General features: G+C 45.5%; 1 protein-coding gene across 2 annotated transcripts; it reads right to left on the bottom strand.

Annotated features, from left to right (window-relative positions):
* Positions 1–1,138: 1,138 nt before the first annotated feature.
* Positions 1,139–24,040, bottom strand: ACBD4 (acyl-CoA binding domain containing 4). 2 transcript variants are annotated; one of them, XM_054994950.1, is made up of 10 exons: positions 23,966–24,040; positions 21,228–22,165; positions 19,899–20,022; positions 19,333–19,417; positions 18,051–18,171; positions 11,578–11,678; positions 9,216–9,348; positions 6,088–6,275; positions 2,408–2,455; positions 1,139–1,972 (listed from the first exon to the last, which is right to left on the bottom strand). In XM_054994950.1, the coding sequence occupies exons 2-10, from the start codon at positions 21,307–21,309 to the stop codon at positions 1,862–1,864; spliced, it is 993 nt and encodes a 330-aa protein (XP_054850925.1). In that variant the 5' UTR covers positions 21,310–22,165; positions 23,966–24,040; the 3' UTR covers positions 1,139–1,861. The 2 variants fall into 2 exon arrangements, with proteins under 2 accessions (XP_054850925.1, XP_054850923.1); XM_054994948.1 differs by having other exon boundaries at positions 21,228–21,415; positions 23,966–24,032.
* Positions 24,041–25,911: the final 1,871 nt, after the last annotated feature.

The raw sequence follows: 25,911 nt of genomic DNA on the forward strand, positions 1-25,911 counted from the left end.
GGGGGGGGTCTGGAGATCAGTTGTAATTCCTGGAGGACCCCAGGCCCTACCTGGAGATTGGCAGCCCTAAGGAAAAGCCTTGATTTTCTCCCATATAAGCAAAAAGCCTCCATTTCATTCTGTGTGGAAAAGCAAGCACAGCCTTTTGAACCCCTGCTTTGATAAGGACAAACCGGAGACCCAAGTGCCCAGGCCCCATGGGTAGTGGCCCAGTAGGGGCAGCCATGTGACTCTGCACCCAGAGATACATCATGCCCCTCTGTTCAAGAGTTCTCCTGCAAGATATACCACCTTCCCTCCATAATATGTCACCAGTTGAAGATAGGAACCGTAAGGTTGTGTGTGAAGTCAGAACAAAATGCTGGAGTGTAGCTGTGTCCCTCCCCTGCCTGCACCTAAATTAGATCCCGTGAGCCATGAGATGGGAATTTGGGGGTGGAAAGGAAACGGGTGGTGGTGGTGGTGCTTTTCCTTGCCGTGTTTAGCATTGCCTGCTTTCCCAAGTCACCTGGCACTTTACTCTTGCTGGCCTGCTGTGCCCCTGATCTTTGGCTGAGGTGCATTTGGGTCTTGTCTGTGCAAAGAGGATCCTGTTGGGCAGATCGTGCCTGCAGAGAGAGACCTGCCAGATACCTTTCTTTCCTCAGAGTCCAAAAGAATTTAGCTGGCCTACATTTATTCGTTTATGTGGAAAGTATGAATATTTCCTAGGAGGCATAAATTGTAGATTTACACATTTCCAGAGTTCTTTGCAAGAACATGCCAACTGCCAGATCTGTGGAACGGAATTGCTCATATTACCCCATGAGGCCAGTTCACTCATGACTAGGTGCAGGCATTCCAAGCCACACACTCATGAGGAGGCAAATTTAGTGCAAATCTGATACCGCCAGCAATGGGCCAATGGAGCAGAGATCTTTAATCAGTAGATTTAACCCACACTTTAGTTGGTTGTTTGGGACCATTTTTTAATCTCAAAGGGGCTGAGAACAAAAGGTACCCTAGTTTGGTTTTTTGAAACTACTTTGGTTCTATATTTTATGGTAACAAGAAAAAGAAAATATTAAAGATGTCTACTCAGTCCAACCACAACTGATAGTTTTGATGACTGGGGTCAAATTCCAGCATCAGGAACGGACTGCAGGAGTGAGGTGGTGGTCACGTAACTGGTTGCATTATATGGACCATGTCATGGCCAGACTCTGAGCTTTGTCAAAATTCCCTTCTGAGCTTACAGCCAATTGCAAAAGGACAAATGACATATAAGGGCACAAGATTGCAGGGTGGGCCTTCTCTTTACCAATCTTCACAGTCCCTTGAAGGCCTGGAGGAACAAACCAACCTCAGGAGAAGGAAGAGAGGCTGTAGTTTTCTTTATTAGCATTAACCCCACCCCCACCACGCAGAGACCAAAGTAGCCAGTTTGCAACCCCAAGATTCCACCCCTCCATCAAGAAGGGTGGGGAACAGGAACACCCCCTATCTTAGATGAGAAGAGGCTTCTCTGGCCCTGCCCCCAGTTCAGAGTCTGGCAAAGGCAAGTGCTACATTTTGCAATATATATCTGTCTTGGGATTGTCAGGAGAAGCCGCAACCTTTTAGCCCTCGATGCTCCCTGCTTCATTTCCCCCAGGCAGCCTATTTCCCCAGCCCTCCCCCAGCCAAACTTTATGAAGGCCCTTCCCTCCCCACTCTAGGACTGTAGCCATGGGGCTCTACCCAGAGTGACGTGTGCAGTCCTTGGCAGGTAGTAGTGCTGGCAGGAGTCCAGTGTTTACACTTCCAAACTGTCTGGTCTTTGCAGCCACCGCTGTGGGTTTTTAAATGCACCTTTTTCAAAAAAACAAAACCAGGCAGCAATTCACCTCTTCCGGCTCTGAAAACGCCAGAGGAGCCATTGGACGATGAATGGCCAAGCCAGCAGGAAAAACAAGGTAGGCGGAGTCAGGTGGGCAGGCCAGTGGGATGGTTCCTGTGTGGAGCAAGAGACAAATAGGGGTAAAAAAAAATAAGGCTTGAAGTATAAAAATGTGTTGGAAGAAGCAGAATGGCTCCCCCTGCTGACTCCTGCCAGGTTCCACATTTGGCACATGATTGCTGTTTAGGAAGTGGAGAATACCAATCATATTATCAAAATCTCCTTGCCAGTTAATCAGGGGAGAGGGTATATTGACAGTAAACAAAGATTGGGAGCAGTGGTAGAAGAAGACCTTTTTGCATATGCTCAGGGGCACCCTTGTGCAGCCAAACTCTAGTATTCCAAATAGATTCCAGAATCAAACTCTAGCTTGCTGCATCCCCCCACCTCAGCACCAGCCATCAATCCTTTGTCCATTCAGATACCAAGTTGTACCAGTGTGGAGGCTGCATTTAGAGTACCAGCCACAGTGTGTCACCATAATTTTACCTTGTGCAATTTGGCGCTCTGGCAATTCTTCAACTTGGACGGCTGGCCCTGAGAGAAAAAAAAGCTCTTGATTAGCATAATCTCTCAGTATTTATAAGTATTGCCAAAATAGGGGGAGACGGAAAATCCCAGAAGTCCTGGTCACCCAGGGGCCCCATGGAACTACGCACGTCAGGCAATCCTGCATGACATTTGGGATGGATCTGCGTTATATAAGTGGGCCCAGAGGGACTTTTTCTGGGGCATGAGTGTGCGGACGTGTGGTGGCTCTCGGCAGTCCTGTCTTCAGCTGATTTTCACACAATACATGCTACAGGCCTGCGTACTATCCCAATCTGTGCTGCCTCTGTTTCTGGGGCCACAATCAGGAGTAAAAATATGAAACGGATATAAAAAACTGGATCCTTGGGCTGTTCTGTGCCAAGTTTCATAACCCCTTATATTCACCATTAGTCTTGTGCCACGGAACGGACTGGGAGTAAGCCAAACAAACCCGTAGTGCACTGCTTGGGCCAACACAGGAGCCATTCAGCTTGGATCCAGCCTGCAGCAGCAACGACTGAGCTGGATCCAAGCTGAGGGCTGTTTGGCTTTAATTTGCTCCTAGCTGCCAGTGGCTTTCCAAGGCAGCAGCCCGCCAGGAACTCCCCGGGTGGGGCAAATCCACCCTGCTTGCATTTCTTTGTCCAGGATCACCTCTTAAAACCAACAAGTCTGATCGATGAATACATGGACTTCTGCATAACATTTTTCTCATCTTTGGTTCTCTCGTTTTGCACAGGTCTGCTTTTTTTGCTGCAGTTCCTTAACAAAGACCTCTTTCCTTCCTGTCCCCTCTTTTACCAAATCCTGAATTGCCCCTCTTCTCCAGTATATGTCTGGCGGTGCACAAGTTTGTTAAGACTGGTACTATTTTAATTTGTTTTAAATCATGTTAAACATCTTCCCAGGATAAAAAGTCAACTTGTCCTGCAATGTGTCAGTACTGGACAGGTTTTAAAGAAATCAAATCCAGCACACGTGTGCAGAGGCGATTGTGTGCCAGGCTGATGGCCGGCTGATCGCTGACACAGTTGTGCTGCTGAAGCTAAGCCAGTACGGCCCTACCTGCTGCCTGGACCAGAGACTCTTGGCAGATGTCTACAACGGTCCCTGGAGGCTAGCCCTCACTGCATTTATTCCTGCTTCTGAGCAGGCCCCCATGTCCTCTCGCTTTCAATGCACTTCTTGGTGAATCTAATGCGGACCGAGTAATCTGCTAGGCAGATTTTTCATTTCCAAGCACTCTGTGTACATTTAATGAATCAAGAGTTCATTCATGCCTTATTTTGAGAGGGGGAGGTTAGGTTTTAAAATGCTGCAAAAGTGTGGAGAGGGAGATTCATGATGTCACAAGCAGGACTGCTTCCAGGTATCTTCCTGGCCTAAGCAAGGAATGCTCATCACCACCTCCTGGGGCAGCAGCCAGGTCCAGCCAAAAAGGTGCTGCTAATGGCTGGGAGCGATGTGAGCCCTTCCTGTGCACTGGCCCCCTCTTCACTGTGCTACCCCCTGCAGCCGCTTGGGTGGCTTAGCTGGAGAACCAGCTCTGGGGTGCAAGGCAGAAGCCAATGAGGGCTATAATCCAGCCCCTTCTACTGTAAACTATCCTGTCTGGTGCTGGGGAATGCCCCAGGGACACCCACCCCAGAAACTAGGCTTGCAGCCCCCCAGCCCAGCCCTACTACCCATAACACTCACCCAGCCAGGAGAGGACAGATGTCAGAGACACCAACAAGGGCCAAGAATGCCAAAGAAGCCCCAGGTGCAAGAAGCTCAGGCAAAGCCTCAACAACAGGAGGCAGGCTAGGTGATGCCTCCTGTGTCCTAATGAGCACCAGTTACCCAGTCAGGGCTCCAGGGCAGCCCTTTCCCTCAGCCCAGGGGAAGAACAACAGCCCAGCCAGGAGGAGAAGAGACAGAGGGCTGAGGCAGCCAGCCAGCACCAACTCAAGCAGCAGGCCAAAGGTGGTAAAGGAGGCACTAGGCCGCACTACCACCCAGAGGCTGGCAAGAGAGGTGCAGCAGCAGAGCAAACCAACAGGCAGGCTAGAAGGGGCGGGGAGTAGCCTGGAAGAGCCAGCAGCAGAGCAGCAACAGGTGTGGCTGTCTAAGGCAGTCCAGGCAGCAGCTAGGTTGTTAGGGGCAGGGCTAGGAGGTGGAGGCTGGGATTGGTGAAGGGATAAAAGGGGAATACCCCCCCCCCCTTACAAGCGGGGTGGAGAGTAAGGAGTCAGATGAGAAGTGTGGAGAGATGAGGAAGAGACAGGAGTACCTTGAGAAGGCAAGGACTGCAGTTAAAGGGGCAGTGCTGACCCCAAACCCAGGGGCGCTACCAACCCAGAGGGAAGAGCGTCACATATCCACTTCCTCAATGTAGGCCCTCAAGAGAGTGAGTGACATGTGACAAAGACATGATGGGTGTGCTTGCAAAGCACAGCAAATTCTCTTGCTCATATTTTAATTCCTTTAAATAACATATTTTTGTATTTTAATGATATTTGATGCTCTGTATTTTATTAAACTTTCCCCCTACATAACATTTTACAGTTCCCTCAAGGCCACTGTGCTGAAGGGATACACTGCATACCAGAAAAGAATCGATCTATCTTACAATAGACTTTCTTTCTTTATTGGCAGGTCTGTCTATGTATCTCATAGGCTTCTAAACAAAACATATGTCAAATGTATACATACATATCTGTGTGTGTAATAAAATTTTAAATAAAATATAAAATGTAACACACATAGCAAGACAGTCTTTACAGAGCAAGTGTGCAATACAACTATATGCAAATAGAAAGCAAGTAAACTAATAATTGAATTCTGTCTCCTGACACTGTAATGTGTAGCTCTTCTTTCATTGCTCTTATTAGGTCTGAAATGTTGCAACCAGCAGAGCACTGAAACTATGGGCTGGATCCAAAGCTTCCATATTCCTACAGGTAGAAACGTCCTCTGGGTGCAAGGAATCTTCCACATCTCTCTTCTGCAGAAGGAATGTTCCACTGTTAATGGAATCCATCCCTTTGTGACTCAGCACTATATTTAATAAATACAAACAGAATGCTGGCGTTCAGGTTTATGGGCTCCTCCTCTCTGGGTTACTCTTACTCTCAGGGATAAAAGGGAAATTTGAGGTCAAAAGTGGCGAGACAGTGGTGGCGGCATGAATGGACCTCGAAGAGGGGCTGAGCCCTTAAGCCATAAAGTTCTCTGGTTCACCTTAACCTCCTACAACTTTTGATAATGCAGAAATGTTTTCACCAGTTAAAAGATGCTTGTATTTAAAAAGCCAATTCACTACAAGCTTCTTTTTGCTTTCCCAAATCTGACAATCGATTGCCAGAGAAACTTAACATGTTTATGTTCCGGTAAGTATGAAGAAGCTTGCATTGAGGAGGACCGAGGATTGTGGGTTTTGTTGATCAGTTATCTTTTATTATTCATTTTCTACAATGCCATTAACACCCCCTCCTCATAGCCTGACAAGCAAGGGCAGCCTCACCAACTTGCAGTCTCCATTAAAGGGGCCTATTCCTTTTTCATCAGTCACTCCTGAGAGCTTTTATAGTTGGAACGTGATAAATAAATGCTTCTAACCACTACCCACCCACTCAGCTTCAGAACGAGTGACGTACTTGTGAAGTGACCAATGATTCCAGGTTGCTGAGTCTCCTCATTACTTCCTCCATGTCTTCCTGCAACGTCTGGATGGTGCTCCTCATGTGCACGTCCACTTCCTGCCGGATTGAGGCACTTGCCATGGTCTCTACGGTGACTCTGGGGCTGCTGCCAAAATCCCTCTGAGCAGGGGTGGTTCGCAGATCTAGGACAACACAGGGGGGCGGGTGGGGAGAGAAATCTGCAGCAGGAAAATTCCATGGCCAAGGAGTTCCAAGAGAGTGGCGTTCGCACATGATCCTGGAGACTAGGGTTCGTTTGTCAAATGAGAGATGCCAAGACCAATGTCTCCTTGGAAATTTCATCCACTGGCATGAAAGACCTCACCCTCCTCTGACGTACCACGCCTGATACTTTTCTTGCATTGTTTTTAATGTTTGTGATTGTAGTCCTATCACATTGTTCATTTGATGTCTCGTGCTATGTGACTGCATTGTCTTATGCTATGTAATCTACCTTGAGTCTCAGTGAGAAAAGTGGGCTATAAATAAAGTAAATAAATAAAATTTCTACATGGCTACGCATTGAGGAGGGGATAGACACTGCCTCCCTTGTGGTTAGGGGTTTTTTCCCCTCTGATCTGACCCTCTACCCCTATTCCCAGGGTGTTGCATGGGTCCCTTATGTCTCAGGGTTCCAATGCTTTTGAAATAATGTCTAATTTCTAGCCAGGGAGTTTCTGTGGCTTAGATCTGCCTGGAATGGACATCTTCAGCTTTAAAAGCTTTTCTCCCTCATCCCTGATGTTTGTGCTCTTTGCACACAGAACATCCCAATATTCATCCTGTCCGCCTTCATATAAGGCAACTTCCAATGCTCAGGGCAGAAGGGGAAAGCGCTTGAGCCTTCTCAGTTTCTCAGCCTTTGGGGCTTTGCTCCTGGCACCAAAACATGCATTCTGGGGTTCACCCCTGACTTGTTTTAAGCCAGATTTGGAGTGTATTCACATAAGCCCCGGAGTGACCCATGTGTTAGCACCCCCCAGCCCATTCCAATTCATCCACTAGAAGCAGACCACAAGTAGAGGAAGCAATGGCTGGTAGTGCTTCGGTCTGAGAGCTCCATGTGCCCAGGGAACCTACAGAGGTCAGGAGCTGTTTTGATTCTTCTGAGCCCCCTTGAGATTTTCTGCACTCTTTTTTTATTCCAGGGGTGCCAGCTAGAGACAGATCAGTGGGTGGTATCCAAGTGGCATCCTTTGCCTCTTTATAACCTTTCTGTTCAATATGTTTTTGGAAGATGGGCTCAAATTCATGACCCAAATTGGCTTTATTTCCTGTTTTGCTCTCAAACAAGGCACAAAAAAAGGATCCCTGTTGGATAGCAGGCAACCCCACCAGGGAGGAAAAAACCCAGGGCCAAACTTGAACAATAAACATAAAGGGTAGTGGTTGGGGGGTGGGGAGCAGTAGGCAAGGGACTGGGGGATGGATAGAAAGAAGGGGAGAGGAATGGCTGGAAGTGGGCAGCATTATCTTCACCAGGTTAGTTACTATTTAACCTCTCTCAAGGCCAAGAAGTTCTCAACAGATCAGAAGAAGATTCCAGCATAACACGGTGTCCCTGTTGATAAGGTGTGTATATGGGGGCGGGAAGAGACATTAATTGGAGGAGGTGGTGGGAGGACTTATGGGCATTCTCACAGTTCATTCTCAATCAAAGTATGCCCCACAAGGCCAGGCCAGCCATGAGACAGGTTGACACCCCCCCCCCCCCGCCCCGTGCAGCCTGCCTCAGGCATTATAGGCAACAAATCAGCCAGTGTTGTTTAGGTCTGGAGGAACCCAGCTGGCCTCAGCCTCTTGCAGCTGCAGTGAGGGCAGTGGTTGGGAAACTAAACTGGGATCGCTAGGACAAACAGACTCTCCAAGCAGTTGTTCTAGAATAGCTGCTTGAGGGCTGGCACCATGTCATCCAAAGAGAGCCAGTACCCAGAAAAACATGACTGCAGCCACTCTAGAGGCAGGTCAATCTGCCATGGCTGGTGCCATGGAAGGACAAGCAGAGGGACAGAAGAAGAGGGAGGTAAGGGACGAGCTGACGGTTACACAATTGAGTCTTTGGGGGAGGGCAGCTGAGGTAGAATATGCTGGTTAGACGTGCAGCCAAACAAGGTGGTAGAATCTTTTATGAGTTAAGGATGCCATTTTTAATGCTGTCCCAGGTAAGAAATCCCCCACAAGTAAAAAAACTAGTGCCTCAAGAAGAAATATTCCAGTCTAGTCTGTTCCCTGTTATGTTAGCTTTCAACCTGAAGGGATATTTCATGCAGACAGAGAGATAATCCCTTAAATGGCAGTGTGAAGTAATAGTCCAGATCACTGTACCATATCCAGATTACCAAAGGACATAATTTTGGACTGTACTTTTTCAGACTGCCATGGGGAGTCTGCACTGGGGAGGATCATATTTTTGAGCGCTCCCACAGGTAAAATACACCCTGCATGTGCAAAACTATCACATCAGGTAAAGGGATACACTGAATCTTGTTCTCTGATGTGTTAGTTTATATGACATGCAGGGAGTAGGGGGTGTTTTAAACAAAAGAGATTATCTTTAAAAAGTGCCTCCCAGCTGGTTTGAAGTGGCACCATCTCATGTTGTGTTTATTGATTCTGAGTCTAGCCCAATGCTCTTGCTGCAGTCCTTTTTCAGCCCTTCTCTGTTAAGCCCTACTCAAGTGCAAAGCAAATCAAAACAAACAAAACGATCCAATTAATGAGTTGTAGATTCTGCAAGCACTTCCAGCTTGTGCTTGGAGAAATAGAAGTCAACTGGCTTTCCAGAATTCCAGAACTTTTCCACCTTACTATGCTCAGAGAACTCGCCCCTTTCCTTTCGTTTCTTTTGTGGGGACAATGAACAGCTCTAACTTCCTGGTAGACCTGTCTTTTACACATATTCTGGCAAACCAGGTATCTTGCCACAGTTATTTCAGAATCCAACTGAACCCAGACTTGTTTCCACCCACAAATGAAACATACTCTTTTCTTGTCAATAGTGTGTACAGCAAAGCAAAAGTCCTGCCTCTCCCTGTGCTGGGCTCTGTTTTTGAAACAAGGTTAATTCAAATCTAGGTACCTACCACTTTTGCTCAGCTCTTCTTCCCTGGTTGAGATTGGTACATGCATGGGAAGCTGGTGCTTGCCCGTCTCTCCTGGCTGAATCTCATGAAGATTGTTCACAGAGAAGCTTTCCTTCGCTGACAGCCTCCTCACCTGTGAAAACGAGAGTGTGACGACATAGCTATTCTACAGTGTTGTACCTAAGTTTCATACCACTTTTAACCTATAGTATCTTCCCTCAAAGTATCCTGGGATTTTAATTCAGGGAATGCATAGATGGTTCTGTTATAGGTTCCTAGCTTCCTCTTCAGGGAACTACATTTCCCAGGGATCTCTAGAAAGAGGAAATCTGTTGGAATACTTTAGCAGTTGTACACACGAACACCTCACTATTGGCATGTGTATAGATTTTTCGTCTGCAGGGTGAAACCATATATGTATGTTTCTGGCAGGTTTTTGACTGTCACAAAACATTTTTTTCAGACACCTGTTAAATGTTTGACACCATTAAAAAAGTATATCCATTGTTGCCTTCCTACTCTGGGGGTAGGTGGGGCTGACTTTGTGATTGCTGCAAGAGCCATCCAATCAGTAAGCGATACAGCTGAATAGGGGAGGGGAGGATGTAGTTTTTTGACTGTCATGACAGCTGTCCAGTCAGCATTATGCACACTCAGCTGGAAACAGAAGTAACTGGTTGATTCACAGCTTGTTTCAGACTGCATCTCCATGGCTGTTTTATTCTGCTCGGCTTCCAAACAGGAGTGGTGATTTTTGGAGGATCCACAAGTCCAATGGTTGACTTCCAAGGTTTCCCTCTGTTTTGCTCTGACTTATCCTGAAACATTGCACTCAAAGAGTACACACCATCTGCATGGGAAGGTATCTATTTTGGAACCTCTCACCTGTATTACTATCATTAACTGCTGTTGTGGCCTTTCCCTGACAACACCCCCCCCCACTGCCAAATAACACCCAAGAACTTTTTACAGATTAAAAGAAATCACAGTAGTTGCTGCAATGTTATGGCGATATAGCAACTACAATTTTTTTTTCAAAGCTAGCAAAAAGCCCTCCAGTGGCACAGGGGTTTGGGAGGATGACCATGGAAACGATAGAGAATACCCTGTGTAAATACTCAGTTGCCACACTGAACGCCTTGGTGTTTGCAGTGGCAATAACTGCACAATGGGGCATGTGAAGGCAGCCTCAATTTGTAAGTCAATATGTTTGAACAAAATGGAGTGAGTGTGGATCCCTAGTGGGCTCACTGCATTGTTGTTTCACGTAGGGTGCGGATATGCTCTTTGATACAGTGTAAATATGATCAAGGCCAGTTCAAAGTATTCTACTACCCCCCAAAAGGTACAGTCATCCCTTCCAGGGTCCTCCCAGCCACAGAGGAGACCATCAATGCCCTTTCATTGTGCCACCCTGAGCAGTCTTTTGGATGGCTAACCAGCCCTGATTGTTAGACTTCTGAGAGGGAATTTTTTTAAATTCTGCAACTGGAATTGTTCCTATTACCTTCTAATACTGCAATCCTAGTCCTATTGCATTATTCACTGGTTATCTTATGTTGTATAATGGCATTTTTAAAAATTCTGTAATCCAACTTGAGTCTCAGTAAGGCTGGCTGGCTATAAAAAAAGTCAATTAATATCATTTTAGGGATGTCATTACTGGGGCTATTACCTGGCAAGAAAGAGCCAAGAGGCAGGGCTCTTGTGTTTTCTGACAAGGCTGGCAACAACATCTCAAGCCACAGTCCAAAAAGTATACTTAACAGTCAGATATCAGAATGCTTCCTAAAGTGAAGGGTTTCGTGGCATTTGTAGGTTGCAATACATTTGCAAATCTGAATGTACTTGTTTTATGGAAATCGCATGATGTGCTTAGCTCTTGGAAGGAGCTCTGCTTTGGTCCAGCATCTCAGATTTTGCAAATCTCATCTTAAAACATCAGAAACAACCTAGTTTAGAAAAGCCAGCCTTGCTTAGGTCACGGATTTATCTGCATTCATTAATCTACTGAGGAGCTAAGCTCCTGAAAGGAATTCTGCAAAGCTCATCTTAAAACAGGGTAAGGAAAATAAACATAGTTTAGGCATTCTCAGAGAGAAGATCAACCAATTTCAAGGGCACCAGCTCACAGCAAAAGCAGAACTACAAGGCAGAAAACTGGGTCAGAGAGTGAGCAGGGGGGAGGGAGCGGCTGACTTCAGGCTAACCCTTTCCTAAGCCTAACAGTTCTGTCTGGGGTGTGTGGATGTGCTGGGTGTCATTCAATGCCCTTCCTACCAAGAGATGTGCTGGCCCCTGTCGGTAGAAGCTCTGAAGGCAGCAGCTTCTCTTGTTCCATCCCCACCTTACAGATCCTCACCTGATCCGCCTCCACTTGTTCCAGACTGTCACAGAACACCTCGCTCTCCGAATCGCTGGTCCCTTGAGTGCTCTTGACACTTTCCTCTGCGTGGCCTAAGCCTGCAACAGAAGACGCTTTGGCTCAGAAATGAAGAACGAGAGACGGCAGAACAGAATGGTGGTGCAGGCCACACGCACACACATGTGGGTGAGCTATCGCATCAAGTAACATCTGAAAACCCAAATGTGGGAAGCTTTAGGCTCTTCCTTCGGACTCTCCACTCCTTATTCCTAATATGTGATCCATGATGAAAATTAAGGCCAAGGAAGCCAGGGCGTGTACGACGGTATCTGTGTTTCATATCTTAAACTAATACGCTTACTAAAAGCCGAACAAATTAAAAGTACTTTGCTGTATACTTATCAGACCACATCTCCAGGTATCCTCCCATAAGCCAGCTACATTCTGCAGGTATCCTTCAGGGACCCTCCCACAGGTCTGTGTACGACAACAGTCAGGTCACGGGATTTTTCTGTGGTGCATCCAGCCCTCAGGAACAGTCTACCACACTGGGTGCAGAGGGTGCATTCCCTCACTACATTATGGAGGGAAGCTTTATTCCAGAGAGCATTTGGTGGAGTGTGCGCTGTTTCTGTGGACCTGGATGCATTCTTTTAATCCTGCATGTTTTAAAATTTCTTATTAAACAGTGTTTTTTTCAAACATGCAAGCTGTTGTTGCATTGTTAGCTGCCTTGAGTCTGAGGAGATAAGGCAGATTATACAATTTTAAACTAAATATTGTTTTCTGTCATGGATTATAGATTTAAATTTGGCTTTCTACAAGGTTGGCTTGCAACACCTTAGATGCAGGCAGCTCTGCTTTGATCCAGCCACTTAGGTTCAGCCAAAACTCAACAGGCAGCCATGGTTCAATGGTAGAGCACCTGAGACCCCAGGTTCAATCCTTGGCATCTCCAGCTAAAAGGATCAGGGGGTAGGAGATGGGAAAGACCTCCACATAATACCCTGCACAGCCACTACCAATATGAGTACACAATAGTGACCTTGATGGACCGATGGCCTGATTCGGTATGAGGCAACTTCATGTGTTCAGGAAAGCCCAGAGCTAAGATGCATATTGAGCCAATGAACTTGCATAGGACCCAAGCAGTGTTGTAAATATCTTTGTTGCAATTTATTGAGCTTGTCCATTGAGCAACTAAACAAATCGCAGCCCTGTTTAGCAAACAGGTGAAACTAGTCAGAATAAAAATTAACTCAGGGTATCAAATTTTAGGAGGAGGAAGGAGGGAAGGAGTCTGCCAAACTGTCAGGTGTTTGCTGGTTGGAATGGATTAAGATTATATATTTAAACTGGTTTAAAACCGGGTTAACTGTCTTCTCCCAAGAAAACTTGGGAATTCTAGTACCAATTCCAATTTAGAGATCATGAGGGGGCTGCCATAAGTTGGCTGCAACTTGATGGTGCCTCTCTCTCTCTCACACACACACACACCATAGTCCTGACCTGGAAAGCCCAGGTTAGCCCAATCTCGTTAGATCTCAGATCTGGTTAGTACTTGGATGAGAGACCAGGGTCGCTACGCAGAGGCAGGCAATGCTTGTTCATTTCTTGCCTTGAAAATCCTATAGGGTGTCATAAGTCAGCTGTGACTTCACAGCAAAAAAAAAAATCCACCATATTGGTAGAATGGATTATGTACAAACCCAGCTACTTAAAAAAAAAAACAACCTCTCTCAGTCTCTCTCTATTCATTGCCAATATGTGTCACATTCTGATATGGCCAACAGACAGGATGCAGTTGTGCTGATTGGAGCAATCTTGAGTCTCTTGGGTGCAGTCACAAGGGGCCAGTAAAGCCCATATCCCAGAAAGATCCTCAGAGACATCCCTTTACATTTCTCATAGGTAAGTGAATGGCTACCACCAGTTCATCCCTGGGGAAAAGTGATCTGCTAAACGGGTAAACACTGTTGCAGAGAGGGCGCAAACTGCCCTGTACCAAACATTGACCCTCAACTGAAAGGTACTGCAGCATGCACACACACACATACTCACAGACACACCCTCCTCCATCCGTCTCTGAAATACACATGCCGTTCTACCCCACCTATCATAAAGATGGGCATTTTGCTAGTTACTATATCTGTAAATCTCTCTTGCTCGCATTCCCCCAGATGTTAGGGAATACTGGAGTTACTCAGCTGTTCCACTCCAAGGGCCTTTGAGAAGACAGCCTCAGAGTCCAGTATAAATACAAGAGAGAACCAACGGGATTTCAAATTTGCTCTTCAGGGTCTTGAGGCACCATTTTATTTATTTATTTGATTTATATACCACTTCTCTTCAATTAAGATCTCGAAGTGGTTTTTTTTCCCCCTTGGGTCTAATATATAAACTTTTACTCCAACATGATACTGAAACAGAACAAGTTAAAGTGTGCATGATAAAGTGGATGCAAAATTTCAGAGAAGAAATAACATTTCAACAGTGGGAAAACCTTTGGACAAAGGGTATAAAATTTACGGCAAGTCAAACACTGAGGGAGAACTGGTACAAGATGTTCTTCAGATGGTACATTACACCAAAAGACATTGAGAAAATGGACAAGAAATATGTGAGGTTATGTTGGAAATGTAAAAAAGCAGATGGTTCATTTTATCACATGTTGTGGACATGCCACAAAAGCAAAAATTTCTGGAAATAAATACATGCTGAGATGCAAAAGATTTTAAAACTTGATTTCGCCATGAAACCACAAACTATGCTGTTGGGAATACTACCAGAAAATGTAGACAGAAAATTATACAAACTATTTAGAGGAAAGGGTGGTATTTGCAACCAGATGGAAGGAAGAAGAATGCCCAACTAGAGAAATCTGGCAAGATAAGATGGCAGAATATTCAGTGATGGCAAAACTGACAAGCTACTTAAACAGAAGACCAATGAGAGAATTTGAAGAGAATTGAGGGAATTATTTTACTCACAAAGGATAAAATGCATTAAATGTTTTAGTTTTAAAAATCTGAATAAGATTGTATACTGATATATTGTTATATATTGAATATAAGGCTATGATCAGATGGAAAATGGTCAAATATTAATGTGAGGTAGATTGCATGATATAGAAGTTTGGCATAAAGTTAAGATAAATAGACATGATCTGTATAGAAGCATTAGACCATATTAAGACAGAGACCATTCGTTTTGACCTTTAGTTGATCCAAAATTGAATAGTGAGTAGGGAAAAGAACGTATTTAGTTTGTGAAGGTAAATCTGGAAATACACAGTAGCTGGAATAGTAGATGTAATCTTCACTTTAACACTGATGAACTCTGATTAAGATATGTTTTGTGTACTCTGTATTTTAATAACTCCTGTAGTGCAAAATCTTACTGTTCCTTTGACCCCGTTACCCCCCCTCTTTTTTCTGTACCCCTCTTTATTCTGAAAAAACAATTTTTTTTTAAGATCTCGAAGTGGTTCACAAGAGTTACCTCAGTTAAAACCAATACAAAACATAATATATTCAATAAAATCACAATAAAACAACCACATAGTTTAAATACTTAAAACCGCTCAGTTTTTCAACAGTTCTATCTGCTAAGAAAGGCCATATATGTAAAATGTGTGACAAATCTATTCTTTTATAACTTAAGAATGATTGTACCACACCCTGAAATACAGAAGCTACAAAGTAGGTAACAGGCACTCAAATGGACCATGACTGTTTTCAAACTTCTAGAATTGCAGGACAATCTGAACATTTTATGAAACAGTTGTCAAACTTGTTGTGAGTAGAGCCCCATGCAAAGAATTCTGGCATTCATCTCCTACTGTGAACAGAACACATATGATCATCTACAGCTGCCTGATAGTGAGTCAGATCTTTGGTCCACCTTGTTCAGTGCTGTCTGCTGGGACTGGCAGTGACTCTCTGGGGTTTCAGGTCCGGAAAGCCTTTCTCAACACCTGTAATATATGTTTTATCTGGAGATGCCAGGGATTGAACTGGAGCCTTCTGCATGTCAAGTGCACGTTCTAGCACTGAGTCATAGTAGTCAGGCTTTGTTGAGCCACCTTGTAATCTTGCAGCTTGGCTGCTCACCCTTGGAGGAAGAAATTCCTAAGACAGGTTTAAGCCTCAGCACGTTTGGTCCGGTCATGTCACGTAGCACCAGGGGAAAACTGGAGCCATGGAAATGTTTCTCAGTATTTCCTAAACCTAGGGAAGCTGAGGAACATCCTTCCAGCAACAAATAATGAGGTATTCCTTACTCTTTCATGGCATCAAGGCCTGCCTGATCTCTCAGTAGCCTACTTCCTCTGTTTCTTCGTAAGTCACTGTTCTGGGCACACATCCTTGCCCCCCACCCCACCTCTGGATAAGCCTGCAGTTTCTTTGCATTGGTAGTGATTGACTGGTCCAATGAGCTGCTGCAACAGAATTATCTCTCCCCAGTAGAGACAAACCAGAAGAAGAAAGGGCCTGAGAAGTAAATCACTCAGAGACACAGCAGGGAGCCTCCTCTGTGATTGGGTACTCTGGATACTTTTATAATTTCCTTCTCAGGGCACAACTAGCAGTGATGCACTGTTTGGGGAATTTTGTTTTGTCCTTTGAACAGCACAGTGAGACTTGCTTGGCTATTGTCCAGGTCAGGCCAGCTTACCTTTTGCAGACTTGTATCCACAAAAAGAGGCAGGGGTGCAGGAAAACTACACTGTTCTCCTGCACTCCCATGGTCAACACATAAGCAATTCCTAAAGGTTGGGGATGTCATTGCCTAAAGCCCAGGGCAGGGATGCAGTTACAAAGTACAGCAAGACTCTGCTCCCAATATCTTATCGTAATCATTTTGCAGTGGACTTTGCAGCGTGATCAACTGTCCACAGGGGAAAAGAACTGAAGCTCAAGGGGGGAAAAAGGATTGGTAATTGTGAGAAGTTTTGCCCACAAGCTGTGATAAGACTGAGACACACCTGCTAAAGGACTGCTAAATGGTAAGCTCTGTATGCTGGACTCAGGAGAGGAGACTTCCCTCCCGGGCCGCTTCCTTGGATGGCACACTGTGATTCCCATTAGAGGCAGCAAATAGACTGGCCTGAAGCACTGGGCACAGTCCCCCCAGAAGTTCTCCAAAAGAAACTGGAACTGGCCCTAAGCATAGCAGCTGCTGACTCCAATAGGGACCCAGCTAGCTAGAGGGACTTCCCTCTGCACCAGAACACCAAGAATGAAGAGTCAAAACTCCTTCTTGGGAAATCAAATCCAGTTGCTCTGACGGAAAACTGTGTGCACTAAGACTCTGGAACGAAATGGAAAGGGGGTGTGTGTGATGCTATTACTTGCTATTCATGTCATTTAGCCTGCAGTCCTCTCACACAAACCCATGCTCCTGTTCGGTCCCTCCTCTCAGAGACGTGTGTGTGCAAGAGCAAAACCAAACCAGGATCAGCACAAACACAGCATTTACTGAACTGCAAATTTTCTGCCTCCTTGGCCCAAATAAGTCCAAGCAGGTCAGATCGCTCCGCTCTAAGTTACAGAAAAGTGATTTGTCACCTGGACAATTTCAGGGAGAGATCTGACACAAAGGAGACCCCACCTCGAATTGTGTAGCTACGTGTGTGTGTGGCCTGAATGTCATCCATCTCCTACCTTGAGAACAGATGCCTACCTCAAGAACAAAACCCAAATATGCCCCATAAACATCCAGGCAAGACTGAATAGACGCTCCCCCAAAGCTCACACAGAGTTTATGGATAGAAGAAAGCAGCAAGTATTCCTTCCTTCAATTCAGCCAAGCTTGAAATCTTCCTCTATTCCAAGGAGTCTTCCTCCAGAGGAACAGGTTCTTCTGTAAGTGGAATAGCACTTGTGTTGCCGCTTCCATCAAAGGAAGGATTCAGACTTGGCTGAGCAGAGCGGTAGGAGACAACACAGTGCTTAAACTGACAATGTCTACCTATTCTCTCTTTCTGCTGCAGACTCCCTCCCCTCATCATGTTGTTCTTTGGGGTCTCCTGTCCCTCAAGAGCAGCATTTTGTGGATATCAGTGAGCTGCAGCAGAAGGGGAGAAGCAGGAAAGTTTCATCCCACTGAGGGGAAATTTAGTCTGGGTCCAACTCAGTATGACTAGAGAGGAGAAGAAAGGACTGCAGGCCACACAGAGCCGAGCTGACTTATAACTCAAAACCAGATCAAATTTTGGGCTACAACTCTAATTTTTTTTAAAGGTGTTGGATCCAGGCAGGGTTTTTTTTTTGCCAAATCTCAGCCAATTCTCCTGCTTAGGCCTCCCCATCACAATCCTCAGCATAGGATACTGAGGTGATCAAGGGAAGTCGTCTTTTCTTTTTCATCAGTGAGAAAACTGGCTGGATCCAACCCATAGTGCCCTGTCAACTTCATCATAACAGCTGAAGAACTTTGCCCAAACCCAACTCTGTAAAGAGGCATACCTAATTTCTTCTTGAAGAAGGAATCTGGGGGGCGGGGCATATCATCAATCACCTCATAAAGGGGTTCGAAGTATTCAAACATGTCCTCCGACGTCTGGTCCAATGGCACAGTGTCAATGACCTGCCAGAAAGTCCCAGATGGAATTTTAGTGGATACGAGGCCATGGAAAGGGGGGCAAGAGAAAGGTCCAGGGCTATCTGATGCCGTAACGCTGTTGAAGCTATGAGGCGCTGGACCTGATCTGTCTCTCCTGACAGCTCCTTGTAAGCTGCACTGGTTTTTGTACAGGAAGAGCAAGATGTACATTTACTAACAGGATCCCCCAAAGCCATTGCTAGCCACAAGAGCGATACCACCACCTTCCTGCGCCATGGATGTGACCCATGGAGCCTGCTGTTCAGGAACCTTTCCCTTTTCTTCCAATATTTAACTAAGTTCAGAATGAGGTATTTTTCAGTGTCAGACAAGTAGTGGCAGGAAGAGAAGTTATGCTAAAAATAGGGAGAAGGGGGTCAGGAGTGGAAAAGGAAAGCAGTTGGGTTCCCTAAGGACTGTCAGTTACAAAGGAAATTCTGCCCTCTGAGCAGTGGAGCCTTTTGCGAATGTTGTGTGGTACTCACCCTGATGCAAAAGCCAGTTAAAACCCACAAATGAGCCAACACCAACATTCTTTAGTTCCATAGAGAGATCACAGCCCATGAGCAAGGAGCACTGATCTTTAACTAGAGATGAAACCTATCTTGGGAAGGTTGGCAAATTCTTAAACAAACCCTTCTACCATTAATTTGCTTGCAAAAAATGTAAAATTTATAGCTTTATAATTTGGACCTCTTCACAACATTGCAAGTATATATGCTGTTGCATAGGTAGTATTTTCTTTCAAAAAGAAAAAAGAAGCACAAGGCTAAAACACTGAACTTGGCAATGTTGAAATTCAGGGGTCCCCCCCCCACTTTTAAAGCATCCCTCAGAGAATAAATAAAGCATATTTTAGAATATGGGAATCTCAGAATGGATGCAAGACATTGGTTTCCGTTATCCCTCAGTTGAAAGTTTCATCCTTTGACAGCTCAAGGCCCTCAATCCCCAACCTATATCTATCTATCTCTGGAAGTCCAAGCCTTCAGGTTTCTCTCCTTGCCACGTCTTCCTCCTACTTCTCCTGGCAGGGCTCAGTGTTGTGATGTGGCCTACCTTCAGCCATGCTCTCAGTTGCCATGGCAACCCAACCAGGCAGCCCCACAAACCAAGCCTGCTTAAGGATGGTGGCTTGTTTCTTACCTTCTGGGCCGACTTCTTCATTTCTTGGACATAGGCAACCATAGCTTCCTTTTTTGTCATCTTCCCTAATCTATTCCATGCATCCCTGTCAAAACCCAAAATAAGGGCAGTTACCTAGAAACCAATGTTTAAGTTTGGGAAAAGAGAGGGGCTGGTGGGTAATCCAGCTTGAAGGACAGACCCACTGAATTGGAAATTCTCCCCACTGATCTGTCACTTGTGCCTTGTACCATTCAGTGGTGAGGGAACAGAGTTTTGGCATATGTTCAGAGCTCCATTTTCTTGCCTTATTAATTTAAAAAACGAATAGGCCACTTTTCAATAAGACAAAAATCATTTAAAAAAAAAAGTGAAGAAATGCCTACATTTTTAAAAAAGATACTCTGACAGATGAAAACCAGACACAGAATCCTCCTGGTGCTTAAAAACCAGTCATTCTGAAGCCCCAGAGTTTCGCTCTGGCATTGTGTGCCTGAATACAGTTCTTGAATACATGGCCAAGGCCAAGCTCATGAGCCACATTGGAGGTAAAGCTTCTCCTCGAAGTCCGCACTAGCCTTCCTTACCATTTATACCTGCCAATGGGGTCCCAAAACCCTGGTCGAGAGATCTGGCACTGACCCACAGTTGCTTGCTTGTAGTAACTGTAGAAGCGTAGCATTTCTTCATAGGATGGACGATATGATGACCCTAGAAGAAGTGGAACAAGCAGTCAGAAACACACTTTAGGAAAATACTTAAAAATTCTAGCCACCAACACTAACTGATGAAAATACCCAGGTGAACAAATGCTTGCTATTTTTCCAGACCTGGTAGAACTTGGGAGGCAAAAATTGATCTCAATCTGCTGGGCAGATCTGGTAGATCCTCTGGGTGACGTTATCAATTGCTTTAGAGATATTCCACAAAAAGGCTAGCTGGCAAAGAATGAAATCTGAATGGGCTTTCAGTCTGGTGAGCCAAAAGAAGCTACTCTTCCTTTCCATTAGTGGTACACTTCTCTGCATTTAAATCACCACAACCATGGATTTTTCATTACCGACTCCCCTGGCTGTGCTGTGTGTGTTTATTTACTTAATTTATACCCTGCCTTTCTCAATGTGGCTTACACTGTTCTCCTCTCCTCCATTTTATTCTCAGTCAAACCAATCCTGTGAGGTAGGTTAGGCTGAAAGTGTGTGACTGGCCCAAGGTCAACCAGCAAGCTTCCATGTCAGATCATAGATTTGAACCTGGGTCTCCCATATCCTAATCTGAGAGTCAAACCACACGATACGAATTACACGAGACTGAGAGAGTATCAGGAGTCCTGCCTTATCTCAAATGCCCGTGTTCAGCATTCTATCGATGAACACATGTCCTGGTCCAGGCACGCATTCAAAATTTTCTGCTCCAGTGTAACTGCGATGGCGCGTGTACATGGTCACGATCAGTAAGTCAGCAATGCAGAGCGTCCTTATTTCCTATATCTTCCGCTTCCTATCTGTGCAAAGTGGAGATGCATGATGGGATATCTTGGAGGTACGCGGAGAAAACCCATGCCACTGCGAACACAGGTTCAATGGGGGTCCTGCAGTCCTGGCGCGTGTAGTTTAAAACAACGTTGGAACACGTATAAGTAAGTTTTCGTGTCATTCGCGTGTCATTCGTATCGTGTGGTTTGGCTCTGACTCTCTTAACCACTACTCCATGCTGTACTATGCAAGTTTAGAATTAAATATCTGATCAAGGATTCAGTCACTCGAGAGTCAGAGACTTAATTTTTTTAAAAGCAAGTTCCTAGTCCTTATGGCTATGTAGACAAGTTGAGGGAGTTTGGGCTTGATCTCAGCTCTTGGAAACTCCAGGAGTGAGTAAGAGAAGAGCTTGGGGGCACCCCTCGAGTGGATTCTCACCCTTTTTGGGCAGGCCTTGGATGACTCGGACAGCTGCTTCGAACTGCTTCTGGTAATCTGGTTCCTCTGCCTTCAGCCCCATGGCTGTCAAGACTTAGAAGCAGAAGTGCTGTTGTGAAATGCAGATTCTGGCAGGAGACGGGTGCGGGAGCAGGCTGAATTCTGGCTCTTTGTGAGACTCCAAAGTGCTGGGAATAAAGGAGAGGACATCCAAGCCTTTCTGCCAGCAGTTACCCTCCCTCCCCAGAGCAGGTGACTCCCTGTCCCATGGGTGTGCTCCCTCCACCACTCTCTCTTTATTATTACCAGCTCCAAACTGGCAACACTAGTATAATTAAACTGGATTTTAATATATTGCATTCAAGACTCCTATTGCCAGACAGGGATTGAGGTCAGCAAGTCACTCAAGACTGAGTGCAAGTCCCTGGAAGAATCTTGCATCTGTGCAACCCAAAAGCGGCATGAAACTGCAGAGCACTGCTGTGCCTTGTCCCAGAGCCAATCAGCCTCATTCTGGGCACAAGGATGAAGCTTTCAGTTTCTTATTTGTGAATCCAGCAACTACTATTAAGAATACTTAAAAAGCTCTGCACCCCAAATGAAACTTTGGGCCACCCAGAAGTAGACCCCTTTCCCCAGACACTGGGGACTCTACCCAGCAAGTATAATCCCTTGTCCTCCAGTCCAAACCCTGGCTTTAGTGCTTTAAATGCTCCATAGCAAGGTGCCCCCAAGAGAACTGGGGATTAAGAAACTGGGGACAGCATCAAGAGGGTAGCCTGCCACTTATTTGGGGGCACAGGCCAAGAGGGGATGCCAGTCGTCTCCCTGTGCCACTGATGGATAGGAGCCAGCCAAGCCCTTGTGGGGCATAAGTGCCATCCTCATTGTGCCCTCTTCTGTGGACATGCCGCTTGATCACACTGCTGCTGTGGCGCCTTAGAGAAAAGGAACCAAAAGGAAGACAAATACCCTTTCAGAGAAGGAAGGTGTGCAGTATGTGCGAATGCACACTCTCCCCACCCCAGATCCACCAAGGACAGTGTCAACTAACCCTAACACATTCACATGGTATTTCAGTCCTGCTTTTTGCCCCCATCATCCCATATCCTCTTTCTACACCCTTGGACTGCACACCTCTCTATGGAAATGGGGTTCCTACCTGCACAAAATTAACCAAGTGAGTGCTAATTGCTTGCCTTGCTGGTGCTCTCCATTTTCTAGTACTTCCTACCTAATCAACCTTACAGTCCTCTTCCTATTAAGAGGCCCTTCATGTCCAATTTCCTTTGTCTCCCCACTCTGTCCCAGTGCCAGCAAGGCATAGCTCTCTCCCTTTTGGCCCAGATTCTCCATCCTATCCATCTAGTTAATGCATGTTTATCCCACCTTTGCTGAAAGGAACTTGGAGTGGCATACTTGGTTCTCTTTTCTTCATTTTAGCCTCACAACGCCCCTGTGAGGCAGCCCTAAACAGGTAGCCATGTTTGTCCTTGGCAACAGAATGCAACATTAGTGCAGTGCCCCCCTTGTTAGAAACTAATAAAATTTATTCCTGCAGAAGGTTTTGTGATTCAGAGATCACTTTCAGATGCGCAGAAATGTAAATCCACCGGGCTGATTTATATACACACTAGGCATTACACTTTGCCTACTGAACAGCAGCTGGGAGCGTCACATATCTATGCTTTGGTGATCTGATTACTCTTTGGATTAGATCTTGTTTTGAAGAGACCTCTTTGTAACACTACCACCACCCTTTTCTGTTGTATATATAAATTAACTTAACTGGTGTACACTTTAGTGCATCTGATGAAGTGAGGAATGACTCGTATGCTTTTGAAGGAATAAATGTGGTTAGTCTTTCAGGTGCCACTGGACTCGTTTTATTCTGTGAGGCAGGTTTGGCTGAAAGACAGGGACTGCCCCAAAGTCACCCAGCAAGCTTCACGTCAGGGGATTTGAACCCAGGTCCTAGGCAGACACTCTCATCACTGCCCCTGACTGGCTCTTTACCACCAGCGTAATCCACCTTTTGCTGCCCTATTGCACACAGCAGGAAGGCTTTCTCCTCCATACCCTAGGGCCATTTATCCTCTTCAGTGCCAGTTCTCCCCACGCCTTCTGCAAGCCTGGAGACACCTCACTCCACTGCTGTCGTCGTGTTGCTTGCTGCCCCTCTTGCACAATGTCCTCTGTGCCTCCCTACCTGTCGATTTGTTAATCCTGTCTGTAATTGCCACCTCCAGAGCTTCAAACCTGTGGGTCCTGTCCCAAGAGTGGCTGAGAAAAGCCTGTGAAAATAGGACCCAGGCTTCTGCAGTTTTATTGATTTGTGCATGCTCTGTTTGTTTTTTAAGTGGGTAACTATACCTAAAAAGGTTGGGAACTCCCGTTCTACACGGTCCTATTCACAGGCCAACCTAGCACCACTTTCCCCTGCCTTTATGCCCCGAAATGTGCAAGACCGCCACTGGGCTCTCCCTATTGCCAGCTTGTCACATTGTGATCCTTACAACTCGTGCCCACTGGGGATGATCTTTGACCTCTGCCCAGAGGTTCGCTTCAGCTGGTAGAAAACAACTTCTGCGCGGCAGGCCAGAACACATTGCCTCCCAGGTATCCCATTCGCTACGCACAAGAAGCCCCTTGCACACACCCCTCTCAACTGTGCACGATCTCCTCTCCCCTTGCACCAGTGCCAGTGCCCCTGCCAACCGCACAAGCACCCCACTCACCTCCAGCTAGACTCCACCAGCGATTCTGCCAACCGCCTCTTTATTATCGCTCCCGGCTGCTATTCTGCTTTTGACCTTCCAAAGCCAGCCTACATTGCCTAGGGTCAGGGTGAAGAGCGTCTCAACCAATCGCCAATCAGCTTCGTGTGCCACGCCCCACACATCACCCAATCGGCACCAATTAGCCGGCTTTATTCAAATAAGGACTTTTTCTTTAAAGCACCGGCATGTTTATACACTAGCGCCATCTACAGGGCAAGGAATGGAGTGAGGCTAGATTATTTTTGAGTAGCAGCAGCGCCACCTTCTAGTTCGCTGTTAATCCTGGGAGGGTTTAGCATGTACCCAACCGATGCTAATCTTATCCAACCCAGTGGTGGAGGAGGAAAGTGCTTTCAGGTCATAGCTGATTTTGGCGACCCCTACTGGAGGTTTCAAAACAAGAGACTAACAGAAGTGATTTGTCATTGCCTGACTCTAAATCCCTGCTCTCCTTTGAAGGTCTCCCATCTGATTACTAACCAAGGCTAACCCTGCTTAGTTTCTGAGATCTGACAAGATTAGGTTTCCCTGGGCTACCCAGATCAAGGAAATTCAGCTCACTGCAGTCTGAAATTTTGGTCAGGACTAAGGGAATGAGTTCATTGGAAGGACCATTGGAATTATAATCATGCAGGTAGATGTGTGAGTTCATTCAAAAACACACTAACACAACGATTTGTATTAGGACAAACTAAACATAGTGAGAAAGCTTTAAAGTTTAGCAAAATTCTTGGCTGAGAGAAAAAGTTATTACATTGATTTTAGATTTAGATTTTGCTATGAGTGGACATGGCTACCGAGTTAAAAAAACAAAAAACAGCAGTTATTCAAATCTGTCTCTGTCATTTGGTGTTTTGTATGGCAGGTGAGCAAATGTTAATGAAAACTGAGGCACTTTCTGCACCAGCACAACCAAAAATTAATTTTAGCCAAAGCTGGAAGCCAAATTGGCTTGTCTGCACAACTCCTGTTCCCCTTCAGCTGCAGTCTAAAATGTTCCATCATGTCCCATAACATCGTCTCTCTTTCTCTCTTTCCTCTTAACATAAAGGCTGTAAAAGAATTCTAGTGGACTTAAAAGCTTGCTCAGTATTTTGTGATGTTTTAGTGGGCCTAATGAAAGCTGACACATGACACACACACTTGAATGCTGTCAGAGAAGGACAAAGTGGTCTAAGCAGGAGAGGCTGACAAGGAGCAACTTTGACAAGGAGTGGATGGAGAAAAACCACACACCTGCATGTTTCCCTACTCCTGGATCAGAGAAGAAAACTATGATCCAGCTAGGAGATCACTGTAGAGACACAGAATTTAGGGGCATGCACAAATTTTTGAAAGGGTTTTTGTTTTCTGTTACTGTTTAAAAGCTTCAGCCACTTTAATTATATTTTTATTAAAGCTGATATTTTTAGATTTTTTTATTTCCACTGCTTTCAATGAGAGACATATTTTCATTTTAACTCCCCTTCCCCCCAACCAAGTGGGATAAAATTTTCAGGAACTGACACGCCCCCCCCCCAAATCCTCCCAGATCGTGTCGCTTTTTTCTAGGCAGAGCAGGAGAAGGAAGGAAGGAAGGAAGGAAGGAAGGAAGGAAGGAAGGAAGGAAGGAAGGAAGGAAGGAAGGAGTTTGACAAGGAAACCCCAGAAAGCAGAGAACATGGAGGAGCGGGACCAAAGAATATACAAATAGTAAATAAAAAATGCCACTGGGAAATGAGAACATCTCTGTATTGTGCATGCAGGGAATGCAGCCATGGGAGGGAGCAAAGCCAACCCCAGTCCTTCTGGCTACTCTGGGATTTGGGTCTCAAAACTTCATCCTAGTAAACAAATTTCCCCAATAATTTTTTTTCTTAGGACTCCTCCTAGCTTGCTTAGACCTCTAGGTGGCACTCTTCTCC

Source organism: Eublepharis macularius, chromosome 12 (genome assembly GCF_028583425.1).
Source record: "Eublepharis macularius isolate TG4126 chromosome 12, MPM_Emac_v1.0, whole genome shotgun sequence".
NCBI classification, from domain to species: Eukaryota; Metazoa; Chordata; class Lepidosauria; order Squamata; family Eublepharidae; genus Eublepharis; species Eublepharis macularius.